Source organism: Mustela lutreola, chromosome 4 (genome assembly GCF_030435805.1).
Source record: "Mustela lutreola isolate mMusLut2 chromosome 4, mMusLut2.pri, whole genome shotgun sequence".
Lineage (NCBI taxonomy): Eukaryota > Metazoa > Chordata > Mammalia > Carnivora > Mustelidae > Mustela > Mustela lutreola.
The window spans coordinates 16079015-16092662 of record NC_081293.1 but is presented as its reverse complement, the minus strand read 5'-3'; the positions used below and the strand labels follow the sequence as shown (position 1 = coordinate 16092662).

Genomic DNA, 13648 nt, shown 5'->3' with positions numbered 1-13648 from the left:
GAGGCAGGCTCCCTGCTGAGCAGAGAGCCCCTTGCAGGGTTTGATCCCAGGATCGTGGGATCATGACCTGAGCCGAAGGCAGAGGCTTTAACCCACTGAGCCACCCAGAAGCCCCCAAAAGGAAATCTCTTTTTAAAATACATCTACTGAATACAATATAAGATCTTGCTTGGAGCCTGATTTGAACATACCAATTATTAAAAATCATTTGAGACTCTCTGGATATTTTAAATACTAGTTTCATGACATTAAGAAATTGTTAAATTGTTAATTATAAAGTTTTGGTGCTGCTTTCAAAAGTTATTCTCTTTTAAAGATATATAAACATGTATAGGTAACAAGATACAATGTCCCAGAAAGTAAATGTGATCCCAAAATCCCCAAATAAATAAAAATAAAAATAACCCACACTGATGGGAATATGTCAGAGGACAGCAAGAGCCAACACAAAGAGCTCCCGATGGCAAAGTTGGAAATATTTGAGCATGGAACTAAGGTAGTGTTGGATTATAATCCAAAGTATAAAGTAAACCCAAGTTCATACTAAGTATATATGATCATACAGTATATATGATCAAATATATTAAAATGGAGAAGAGACAAATCTCTTGTGCAAACAAATTTGAAATAATTTCGGTATCTGACTCTTAACCCCTCTTTCTTAGGTGTAGACCATGTAGAATGACTTTTTTCCAAAGTGTATAATATGCAAAGGGAGGGAAAACAATAACTTTAGAAATCTGAAGAACACTAGTCAGGTGGTGGTGTATCAAGCATGTTATCAAGGTGTATATAGGAGGTGTGTCTTTCCGCAATGTCAGCTTTATTCAATCATAAAGTAAGGTTAATACAATTGAAAGCAGGTTCAGGATACTAACTCAATGACTAACTCAATGCATTTCACTGTGCATTTAACTTGGCTTCATACACATCACCAAAATACAATACAAAGTTATGCAATAAACAAGACACACTAAGGGTAAGAACTTAATGAATCAAACCAAGATAGTCTGTGAGCGTGATTAAGATGAGGTCTTCGTTGGGTCTACACCAGTTCTAGACACTTACAGCTTAATATGTTCAAAAGTGGAGAATCTCTATTATGTTCAGAGATCAATCAGGCACAGCCTTACACAGCAGTTGCCTTTGAATGTGATCATATGAGAAAGGGTCAGTGTCTAGAGAGTCTGGCAGTTTACTGAAGAAATCCTCCCTTTTTACAGAAGTTTCATCAGTCTTGCACCTTTGCAGGCCTTTTCTGGCTCTAGTGATTAACAGCTCCTAGGTCTTCAAGGCCTTACAGGTTATTAACCTTTAGCACTCCCAGTCTAAACTGGTTTTGGTGATATCTGGTCTTACCTGCAATATCCTAGGCTGCTTTTCTGACCATATCACCCCTTGACATGAGTGACATCATCTTGATCCCTACAGGTGGAAAATGCCCACCGTCATGAATCATGTTCACAAGAAGTACACTTGATATGGTGCTATACAAATGGCACTCTACCTCTTTAGCCTTCCTTCCAAAAATTCTTTATTCTAGTCTTATCATGAGAAAAACATCAAACTCCAACAGTGGAACATCTTTCAAAATGCCTGACCAGAACTCCTGGAAGCTATCAAGATCATCAAAACAGGGAAAGTTTGAAAAACTGCCACAACCAAGAAAAGCCTAAGGAGACATAACAACTAAATGTAATAATGCGGTATCCTGAATAGAATTCTGGCTCATAGAAAGGACAATAGGTAAAAACTATGGAAATCTAAATAAACTCTGGGCTTTAGTAATAATGTATCAATCAATGTTAGTTCCTTAATTGTAGTTAATGTAACCTACTATTGTAATATGAGTAATAGGGGAACCTGAGTGTGGTTAATGTGGGAAACTCTGTTCTATCTTCTCACTTTATTCTGTGAATCTAAAATCATTTTTTTTTAAGATTTTATTTATTTATTTGTCAGAGAGCGAGGGAGAGCGAGCACAGGCAGACAGAGTGGAAGGCAGAGTCAGAGGGAGAAGCAGGCTCCCTGCGGAGCAAGGAGCCCGATGTGGGACTCAATCCCAGGATGCTGGGATCATGACCTGAGCCGAAGGCAGCTGCCCAAACAACTGAGCCACCCAGGCGTCCCTAAAATCATTCTTTTAAAAAAATCTATTACAAAGAAAAAAACATACAAACCAGAATTTGCTTCCAAACAATGGGAGAAGCGGGGGGGGGGGGGGGTGGGGTGGGGGGGGGGAACGAATGCAGACAAGACTGGGCGTGAATTGACAATGTTAAAACTAGGTGATACATACATGGGGTTACCATTTTTCTACTGAATTTGCTTGAACGGTCCCTAGTCCCTTCCAAAGAAAGTTTTACAGTTATATGAGTGGCACCAACATATAACCAGGTGCGCTTGGTCAGGGAAAAAGTGATCACCTGTGTTGACTTTCCAGGCAGAGGTAGCAGATTAATTTGAAGAACCTTGGAAGACTTTAAGTGGTTAATGAGACCCAAGTGACCCTTACAGAGATACGGTCTGCGACTTTGTGCTCAAAATGCACCATCTGAGTTCTCAGGGCCAAATTTCTAGAAGCTGCTGGAATCGCGGTACTGTCTTGGAAGAGGAAGTTCGTGAGCACGGAATCCTGGGGTCCAGCTATGTCTTCCACCCCCTCCCGGAGGCACAGCCTGGCTTCTCCTGCACGCGGAGGGCATGCGTGGGCGCCACGGGGCGCACGTGGGCGCGGACTGCGCAGGCGCAGCACTGGCGCAGGGCTGGCCATTGGAGGTGAGGTGAGCTCAGGGAGCGCATCTGGGAGGCGAGGCTGCCAGGCATAGGCAGACGCCACCACGGCCAGCCTTCAGCGACAGGTCGGGGTCAGAGGCCCTTTCGCCTCTTACCAGGTCAGGGTTCCCAGGCGCGTGGGGGTGGGGTGGGCCGCGAAAGGGGCTGTGTGAGGCAGCGGGGCATCAGTCGTTGGGGATCGGACGTTGGGCCCTGGACGTTGAGGTTGGGCGTTGAATTCGGGCGTTGAGCGGGCACCAGGGGCCTGGAAGCAGAGAGGATGGAAGGGTGGAGGAGCCCTTGGAGCCTTGGCTGGGAAGGCAGGTCTAGGGTTGAAGGTTGTGGTGGGGGAGGGGCAAGAAAAGCGACAATTGAGCCCCTGGGTAGAGGGGGGTGCCTGTAGGTGGTTTAGAAAATAGTACTTCCAGGCATGATTCTCCAAAACGTGAACGTCCACTGGCATCCCAATAGAGGAGCTCTTTGCTTTTGTCTCTGGGAGAATCTAGTCTGGGGATTCAGTCAGTGCTTTTGTTTAACTCAAACCTGCAGTGCAACACTGACACTTAATAGACCTTTACCCTCCGTCTTACCTTCTGTAGGAAATGTAGATGCACCACGGCTTTGGCTAGGTACGGGTAAACCAGTAGTGGTTCATTTTGTATGCGTCTGTAGCTTGTCTGGTGTGCACCAGTCGCATTTCTTGGCATTTGGGTCCCTGCTACAAATACATTGGCCCTTTTGGCCTCTGGAGTATGAGAAGTTGCTTCCAGTTCCCTTGTTGAACCCTCAGGGTATTGAATGGGAAGTGGCTTGGTCTAGGAATCTGACCTGGATTTTCAGCTCAGCTGTGTAAGGGGCTTGCCCTGGGGGGTTTTGCAAGTTACTTAACCAGCTCCGGTCTCCCTTACTTACCTGGACTAACAAAGGAAATAAGAATACTTTAATCTTCAGGTTATTTCAGTGTACAAAGTAGTTACACATGAATGGAAGAAATTCTTAGTGGTATGAAAGTGAAGTTTAAAATAATAGCTGCTTTCAAAGAACCTAGTAAGCACTAGTCACTGTGCTAAGTAGTTAACATACGCTCTTGAATTTAATCATGGCAGGTAAGAGTTTTGAGGAAGTTACTAAAATTGGCCACATTTTACAGAAGCTGAATCCAAGAAAGATGAAGTGATTTTGCTCGAGATAGCATACCTAATGAGGAAGGTGAGACTTTGCTCAGATTTGGTCTGACCCACTTTAAAACTCATGTTCAGCTGAAACCATTGAGTTCCATAGCTTTAAAACTGGATGTTTCCTTGGGTGTTTAATCGGTTCTTTATAGATTTTAGATCCTAGCCCTTTAGCTGATACAGCATTTGCAAATATCTCTCCCATTGTGTCAGCTGTCTTTTGCTTTTGTCAACTGTTTGCTTTGCTGTGCAGAAGCTTTTATCTTAATGATATCCAAATAGTTCAGTTTTGCTTTTGTTTCCCTTGCCTTTGGAGACATGTCACATAAGAAGTTGCTGCTGCTGAATTCAGAGAGGTTGCGGCCTGTGTTCTCCCCTAGGATTTTGATGGATTCCTGTCTCACATTAGGTCTTTCATCAATTTTGAGTTTATTTTTGTGTATGGTCTAAGAAAATGGTCCAATTTCATTCTGCATGTGGCTGTCCAACTTTCCCAACACCATTTGTTGAAGAGACATTTTTCCATTGAATATTCTTTCCTGCGTTGTCAAAGATTAGTTGATCATATAGTTGAGAATCCATTTCCGGGCTTTCTCTTCGGTTTCATTGATCGATGTGTCTGTTTTTGTGCCAGTACCATACTGTCTTAGTGACTCAAGCTTTGTAATAGACCTTGAGGTATGAGACTGTGATGCCTTCAGCTTCGTTTTCTTTTTCAACATTCCTTTGGCTCTTCGGGGTCTTTTCTGGTTTCAGACAATTTTAGGATTATTTGTTCCAGCTCTAAAAAATGATGATAGTATTTTGATAAAATTGCAGTGAATCAATGTATAGATTGCTTTGGGTAGCATAGAAATTTAACAAAACTTGTTCTTCCAATCGATAAACATGGAACGTTTTTCCATTTCTTTGTTTCCTCCTCAGTTTCTATCATGAGTGTTCTATAGTTTTCAGAGAACAAATCCTGTACCTCTTTGGGTAGTAGCAATGTCCACAATAGCCAAACTATGGAAAGAGTTTAGATACCCATCGACAGATGAATGGATAAAAAAGATGTCTATGTACACAATGGACTACTTACTACTCAGCCATCAAAAAAAAATCTTCCCGTGATGTGGATGGAACTAGAGTGTATTATGCTAAGCAAAATAAGTCAAGCAGAGAAAGACAATTATATGATTTCAACAAAACAGTATCATAAGGGAGGGAAAAATAAATACAAATCAGAGAGGGAGACAAACCATGAGAGACTTAACCATAGGAAACAAACTGAGGGTTCTTGGAGGGGAGAGGGTTAGGAGGATAGGGTAACTGGGTGATGGGCATTAAGGAGGGCACGTGGTATAAGACTGGGTGTTATATGCAACTGATGGATCACTTAACTCTATCTCTGAAACTGGTAATACACTATATGTTAATTTTAAAAAAATAAAATTTTTAAAAAACCCAAAAAACTAAATGTTGCCTTTGAGTAGCCATTCTCTCTGAATGTGTGTGGTTACCAGGAAAACAAAAGCAAACATTAAGAGAAGAAAAAGAAAATTATAGTTGCATATCTGCCTCGAGTACTTTTGGTATTAAAGGAATTAACACACTGCGGTAAGAATTAATTTTACTCTAGCTTCTATTCTGGGAAGGAAGGAAGAAGGCTTACAGTCACTGGTTGCAGGTATATCGTGGATGCTCTTGGCCAGAGGGAGGAGTGGGAACAGGATTCCAGGGGAGTATAAGAAAGGGTTTGCCCCTTAGGGCGCTTCACGTTTTATTGGTGTCAAATCATGAAGCACAGGACAAAAGGACAATACAAAGCCAAGGACTTCTTTTTGTGGGTGGAACTGTAGCAGTTACTTCCATTCCACTGGTCTTTATTACATCAGTGATCACTTTAACATGAAGAAATTTGGGGACTTCCTAATTTACCTCTTGTGTTAAGGAAATATATACTAATTACTGTGAATTTAGGGATGATTATAAATACATTTTTTTAAAGATTTTATTTATTTATTTGACACAGAGAGAAAGATCACAAGCAGGCAGAGTAATAGACGGAGAGAGAGAGGGAAGCAGGCTCCCCGCTGAGCAGAGAGCCCAATGTGGAGCTCAGTCCCAGGACCCTGAGATCAGGACTTGAGCCGAAGGCAGAGGCTTAACCCACTGAGCCACCCAGGCGCCCCTATAAATACATTTTTATTCATCATCACTAGCATATAAAAAATAGTAAACAGGAAAATAGTAAAAAATAGTAAGCAGGTGGGCGCCTGGGTGGCTCAGTGGTTGGGCCGCTGCCTTCGGCTCGGGTCGTGATCTCAGGGTCCTGGGATCGAGTCCCGCATCGGGCTCTCTGCTCGGCGGGGAGCCTGCTTCCTCCTCTCTCTCTCTCTGCCTGCCTCTCTGCCTACTTGTGATTTCTCTCTGTCAAATAAATAAATAAATAAATCTTTAAAAAAAAAAAAATAGTAAGCAGGAAACTGCTTATTTTAAAACTGGGTAAGATTAGCCCATGAGGTATCATGACCATTGCAGCGATGTCTGTAATACACCTGTACTGGTACCCAAAGTCAGTAGCCCAAGGTTGGGAAGCACAGCATTATGGAATAGTGTTTGCCCACTCTAGATTCCGATATGTCCAGTGCTTCACACAGGATGAAGCAGAGTAGGGATAATTGCAATTTCTTACAGGCGTTTAACGTTGAAATACATGTGTTAGAATTCATAGGCCTATAAATCAAAAAAGGCAATTAAAAACGGCAATTTTTATAGGATAATAAACATATTTTTAAAAAAATTAAATTCCAAAAGATGGTAGGTAACTCCCAAGTTTTAGGCGTACTCAGAGTAGTCCTAGCTGCTACTCCAAAAGCTAGTGCGTGATTGGAAGTAGTGTTCGTAGTGAGGGGTGGAATGATGGTTCTGTTGACCGGCTGTTGGCTCCCATCTGCAGTCCTGTGCTCAGTTAGGAGAAGGATGTCTGTGTGAGGGTTTCTGATGAGCTAGAGAAAGTCCAGACTTGTGAGAACCCTGGAAGGTGTTAGAACAGCTGGTGAAGGACCTGGAGGAAAATGGATATAGTAGACATCTCAGACATTTGGAAGGTTAAGGAAACAGGGCAGCAACAGGAGTCAGTCAGTTGGAAAGTGAACCCTTTTATAAAGGAGAATGCAGTACAGTTGGTTGTCCAAATTAGAAGCTTCTAGTTATAGAACAGGTCTACATGTCTATTTGCCCTGGGCGTTGTAATGAAAATTCCTGAATAGGGTGAGGCAAGCGAGGTGTCTTTCTAACCTACATATTCTGCTCTAGGTGGAGCTCCTTTTAAGCTTAAACTCTTTTTATTTGCTGCTTAAACTTCTAAGACTGATTCAGTTTTTTTTTCTTTTCGAAGTCAAATTTATTTACTACTTTTTGGACTTTGGAAGAGTGGGTGTAAGACTTGAAGTTTTGCTATAAAGTTTCAGAAAACCTCATAACGTGATGTGATTCTCCATTTGAGACTGCCACATGTAATGTGAGAAATCAGGGTGTTTTTTTGTTAATGTTTTTAACAGACCTGGCTCCTGCACTCAAATTACTTAAAATAATCTAGAATACACAGACAACTGTCTGTAGCTAACTGTGCTGCAGGATAGAAAGGAGCTGACTGTCAGCCTTATCAAATAAGGACAAAGGAAAGGCTATTTTAGGAGTTACCTGTTGTGTATTGAGGGCCCCACTGGTATCTTGAGAAGATGACTATATCCTAGTTTTGTGGTTTAAATATTACTTGATCCTTGGTTAGGAATTAACCACACTTGAGGAAAAAATAGTCTTAATTTAAATGTAATGTTAATATTTTAATCTTTATTTTTTTTAAGGTTTTTATTTATTTTATTTGACAGAGAGAAATCACAAGTAGATGGAGAGGCAGGTAGAGAGAGAGAGAGAGGGAAGCAGGCTCCCTGCTGAGCAGAGAGCCCGATGCGGGACTCGATCCCAGGACCCTGAGATCATGACCTGAGCCGAAGGCAGCGGCTTAACCCACTGAGCCACCCAGGCGCCCCTAATATTTTAATCTTTAAAATGCTTTTTTTCTATAAAAGTAATTCATTTTTAAACATAATTTGAGGAACTGAGGTGCCTTGGTGGCTCAGTGGGTTAAGCCGCTGCCTTCGGCTCAGGTCATGATCTCAGGGTCCTGGGATCGAGTCCCGCATCAGGCTCTCTGCTCAGCAGGGAGCCTCCTTCCTTCTCTCTCTGCCTGCCTCTCTACTTGTGATTTCTCTCTGTCAAATAAATAAATAAAATCTTTAAAAAAAAAAAAACAAACCATAATTTGAGGAACACCTGGGTGGTTCAGTCAGTTAAGCATCTGACTTTGGCATAGGTCATGATCCCAGGGTTCTGGGATGGAGCCCAGAATCAGGTTCCCTGCTCAGTAGGGAGTCTGCTTCTCCCTCTCCCTCTCTCCCTCCCTCTGCTTGTGCTTGCACACTCTTTTCTTTTCTTTTTTAAGATTTTATATATTTGTTTGATAGATCACAGGTAGGCAGAGAGGCAGGCCGAGAGGGGGGAAGCAGGCTCCCTTCTGAGCAGAAAGCCCCATGTGGGGTTCAATCCCAGGACCCTGAGATCATGACCTGAGATGAAGGCAGAGGTTTAACCCACTGAGCCACCCAGGCACCCCAATGTTTGCACACTCTTGAGCACGCACACTCTCTCTCTTTTTTTGTTGAATAAATAAAATCTTTGGGAAAAAAAAAACCAACAAAATTTGAAAATGAAATAGACTATAAAAAAGATTCCTTTTGTCAATCTCCTTTACCCCATAACACTCATTTAAAATTTGATGTATTTCATTGACCTTGCTTATATGGAGAGGTTATTTATTTATTACAGTTATTATACAATGTTTCTGATTTTTCATTTCCTGTTCTTAGACATTTTATAATGTTTTTGAAAGCTAAGATTCTGGTTTTTAAGATTTTATTTATTCATTTGATAGAGATTACAAGTAGTCAGAGAGGCAGTCAGGGAGAGAGGAGGAAACAGGCTCCCCACTGAGCAGAGAGCCTGATGCGGGGCTTGATCCCAGGACCCTGAGACCTTAACCTACTGAGGCACCCAGGTGCCCCGAAAGCTAAGATTATAAATGGTAGTGTTAATCTATCTAGTAGAGATATCACAGTTAACTTCTTTCTCAATTTTTTTCATTATTTTAAATAGGATTTTTTGATGTTCAGGATCATTATTATTATTTTTATTTTTAATTTATTTACTTATTTTGAAAGAGAGGAGGAGTGGGCAGAGGGACAGAGTGACAGGGAGGGAGTCTTAAGCTGACACTTGGCTTGATCTCCACAACACTGAGATCATGACCTGAGCTGAAATTAAGAGCTGGGTGCTTAACTGACTTGTGCCAGTCAGGCACCCCATTGTTAGGGTTATTTTAATGGGATGATTTCTAGGTGTAGATTTACCAGGTAAATGGCTAGAATATTTTTAAGAATACATGTACACTTGGGGTGCCTGGGTGGCATAGTCAGTTAATTGTCCCACTCTTGGTTGCAGCTTGGGTCATGAGATCAAGCCCCTTGTCAAACTCCGTGCTCAGCATGGAGTCTACTTGAGATTCTCTTTTGCTCTGCCCTTTCTGCTCATGCACGTCTCTCTCTCTCTCTCTAAAATAAATAAATAATAAAAATGAAAAGAATGCATACATACCTTAAGAATATGTATCTATTTATAGACGTACACACATGTAGGTGTGTATATGTATGTATATCCAAATTGTCTCCCCATAAAAGCATACGAATTTATATTCCATGCAAAGGAATTTTGTTTTATTTTTCAAAGATTTTATCTTTACTTTTTTAAAAGGTTTTATTTATTTGAGAAAGGAAGAGAGGGCATGAGCAGGGGGGAGAGGCAGAGGGAGAGAGAGATGCAGGCTCCCGGGATGGTGACCTGAGCTGAAATCAAGAGTTTGTCACTTAAGGGGCGCCTGGGTGGCTCAGTGGTTTGGGCTGCTGCCTTCGGCTTGGGTCATGATCTCAGGGTCCTGGGATTGAGCCCTGCATCGGGCTCTCTGCTCTGCAGGAAGCCTGCTTCTCTCTCTCTCTCTCTCTCTCTGCCTGCCTCTCTGCCTACTTGTGATCTCTGTCTGTCAAATAAATAAATAAAATATTTTTTAAAAAAAAGAGTTTGTCACTTAAGCAACTTTGCCACCCAGGGGCCCAATGGGAGTGTCCTTTTTAATCACACCCATGCTGGACAGAAAATAATATATAATTATTTAATTTGATTTTTTAAATTACAAATGAGGTTGAATGCTTTCCCCCTTATGTTTATCAACTAATCTTCATTCTCTGTGCATTCTGTTCATGCCTTTTGCTCACATTTTATTGATATCTGTATCTGTTGGGCTGCAAATAACAGAATTCATGGGTTTATTTGATGTCACAGTGAGTCTGCATCGGCCAATCAGGGCTGGTGACTCAGGGATACTGACAGAGACATCAGGTGCTTTGCCTTTTCCACTCTACCATCCTTAGGGTGTGCATTCTTCTTTTTTGCTTATTGATTCCTGATTGCATTAAAGGAAGAAAGGGGTGAAAGATCCTGCAGCCAAATCTGTTCCTGTTCATCAGGAAAGGACAGAGCTTTCTGAGAAATTCTGCTAGGAGAAATTCTGCTCAGGAGAATGATTATGGCCAGCGTTATCTCTAACTCAAGCTAGCAAAATCAGAGGTAGAAGATGGCCTTTGGGTTAAATCACATCGCTGTAGTATCTGAATGTTTTTACTATTTATCCCATTTTTTAAAAATTTTGATATAGAGTTTTACATCTGTGCATTAATCTTCATTTTCTGGCTGCTTGCTATTTTTTGTAATTGTTTTATATAGTCATGTTTGCTATTTTCTTTGTGATATTTTACCGCGTTAAAAAACTAAACCGAAACCCTTCACCTGCTCATGTGGTTGTTGTAGGCTGATTCTCTGGGAAGCAAAACTTGAGGTGGAGATTTGGTAAGTGAACATGTTTTTGCTTGGCATTAGTGTTTCTGGAGTCCGTGGAGGTGACTTTTCTAGTTCGATGTATGCCCAGTGTTGGAAAAATGAATGCTCTTGATTGTATTGGTCCTTAGTAGATCAAGTTTATCGTGGTATTAAAATAGCACTCGTTTTCTGTCTGTTGACAAGTGTGTAAGGCAGGTGTATATTTACTGTGGCCTAAATTTCTCCTCCCTCAATCAGTTTTTGTTTTATAGATCTGAGGACATTGTGATGCACTGATTCTTGGGTGTGCTCTCTCCTCGGGTGTTTCTTTCATACATGTAAAAAATCTTTGTCCCAGTTGAATTCTCTTTTATCAGCTATCAGTATTCATATTTCACCTTTTTAAAATTATTTGCATAGCACATGTTTTAATTCTATTATTTCCAAACTTGCCATAAATTTTATGTGTGCCTGCTGTGCATAACCTCTAGCAGGATGTTTTTCTCCCTCGTTTTTTCTCTTTCAATTAGCAATAATCACGCCTCGGATAAACCTCATTGGCTACGATACTGCCACTGCGCAAAGCTCGTTTTCTCTCTTAATTGAGACTAAATCATTGATAATTGGATTGCTTGGGTTTGGTTCCGGCATCTTATTTGGTGTTTTCCATTGACCATGCTTGAATCTTTCTTTTTTTTCTTTTTTGTTAGACTGAGATTTTTCTTCTGTAATTTAAAAAATTACACCTTGTTTTTGTTCTCGTAGTTCCCCTAGTATCTTAATGTGCATTGTTTATATTTCTTGTAAATTGTCTGTTACTCAGTATTCCTAGCCCCACCCAGTTTCCCCTGAAAATTAAGTTCTTATGTAACTTCACAGAATTTGTCTCTTACCAAGCCCAACAATCTCATTCACACCCAGTCTGAGCCATGGGAGGATGTGCTTACTGTCAACTGTGCACTTTCCCCAGTGGCTGTAGGATCTCCCATAACTGCCCATCTGCACCCTTTAGTTAGGGATCTTCTCAGGATCTGGCCCACTGAGAGTCCCCCTCCCCAACCCCCACGCTTTGAGTGTGCATATGTATTTTTTTTTATTATTTCATTCTCTTTTCTGTATTGTCACAGATTAGGCTAGGCCTAATTTAAAGCAAAAAATGATACAGAAATTTTAGGTCACCAGGAGGGAAGATGTTTCTGCTATATTTTTGTTTTCCCTTTAAAACAGTGTTAATCTTTAGATACTACTCATACCAGTTTAGCTTTCTGTGGCTTCCCCTCCTCTCAAAACTGAACAGTTTTGGGACAATAGGCAGTGTTACCTGAGGTCTGTGTACAAAGCTGTAGGTCACAGCCTCAGAAAGAAAAGTTGTTTGTCCACTTTTATTACTTCCCTTAGGCAGGACACTTAGTATTCTTTAAGAGTAATGGGAAAAAAACAAGCTAGCATCAAGTCTGCAGAGAGGTTTCTCAGAGGCACTTTGTAACAATACATGTACCTTATTTTCAGAGAAAGGTGTGTGCAGTTAAGTCCTTAAAAGGAGTAGATATAAATTACAGTTTATGGAAGCTAAGTTGGAGATGATCAAGCAGAGGGCTGGGGGAATACAGACCAAACAGAGGTCAGCTGAGGCAAACCGTGAAGGGTGCCTAGGAAGGAAGGACTTTGCCAGGCCAGTGAGGAAGGTAGAGGCACTGAGAGCTGGGCTCAGCATATTCAAGATCTCAGTTTCTCAAGTAGGAGCAGATAGAGGGATTCTGAGAGGCTGGAAAGGTAGGTGATGACCCGATGAAGACAATATCCTCATTGTATCTGTTAAGTTGCATGCTCTGGCTTAGAAATATTTCTCTTAAAACATGCAAGTCCTTTTTTATTCCTGTTGTTTCAGAAGCTTTTTAAAGTAAAAAATGGTGTCGAACTCTGAGATGACTCTTTTGATGTCTCTTAAGTTAGCCTTTTGTCTGTGGTTGAATTGTGTGCAACTTGGGAGTTTGTACTTACTGAGACAGAGACTCTGTTCCTTTTGCTTTTAGGCCAGGATCTGATATCAAGGTTACCTCTGCTTTGATGAGCCTTACTTGTTACATAAGAAGGGACTGCGATGCTTCTACTTTTGTAATTAAAAATTGCCTTTTAAATGCACTTCTTCCCATAGGCTTCTGTGAATGTTAAATTGCCACATACTATGATGTCAAGAAATAATTTGGAGTCATCTACTTGTAAGATGACAGAGCCATTTAATTTTGAGAAAAATGAAAACAAGCTTCCGCCACATGATTCTTTAAGAAGTCCTGGAGCACATGCTAACCACCCTAATTTCCGGTTGAAAAGTCCAGAGAATGGAAATAAAAAAAACAGTTTTTTGCTTTGTGAGCAAACCAAACCGTATTTGGCTAGTCAGGAAGACAATTCAGTATCTTCAAACCCTAACAGCATCAATGGAGAGGTGGTTGGATCCAAAGGAGACAGGAAGACGTTGTCAACAGGTAAGTGAAAACTACAGGCTTATTACTTCTTGATTCTGATGGTTTCTTTGGCTTATCACAGGTACGTGATCACACACCCATGTGCTATTAACACATAGCTACCTTACAGTATTTGCATTTAAAGGTTTAGAAGGAAAAGCCAGGTGCCAAATAACTTCCTTTGACTAGATTCATCACATGAATCTACAGAGGAGCTTCCCCCCACAATGGGAGAACCATACAAGGAATGTAGAAAGGACA

General features: G+C 41.1%; 1 protein-coding gene, 1 long non-coding RNA gene and 1 pseudogene across 4 annotated transcripts in view; 1 reads left to right on the top strand and 2 right to left on the bottom strand.

The window, feature by feature from the left end:
• The first annotated feature begins 2753 nt into the window (after window positions 1-2753).
• The window catches only part of TDRD1 (tudor domain containing 1), a 55813-nt gene continuing 44918 nt past the window's right edge, over window positions 2754-13648 (top strand). For 2 of the 3 annotated variants that reach the window (XM_059173111.1, XM_059173112.1), the window contains exons 1-2: window positions 3913-3984; window positions 13078-13408. In XM_059173111.1, the coding sequence (XP_059029094.1) occupies window positions 3976-3984; window positions 13078-13408 (340 nt within the window). In that variant the 5' untranslated portion in view covers window positions 3913-3975. Of the gene's footprint in view, window positions 2895-3912; window positions 3985-13077; window positions 13409-13648 lie in introns of those variants that run through there. The other variant, XM_059173113.1, reaches the window with a different exon arrangement.
• Window positions 6700-13648, bottom strand: part of LOC131830666 (uncharacterized) — a 29129-nt gene continuing 22180 nt past the window's right edge. The window contains exon 3 of the long non-coding RNA XR_009353263.1: window positions 6700-6999. This is a non-coding gene — a long non-coding RNA (uncharacterized LOC131830666). The remainder of the gene's footprint in view (window positions 7000-13648) is intronic.
• On the bottom strand, window positions 11352-11509 carry LOC131830869 (U4 spliceosomal RNA; annotated as a pseudogene).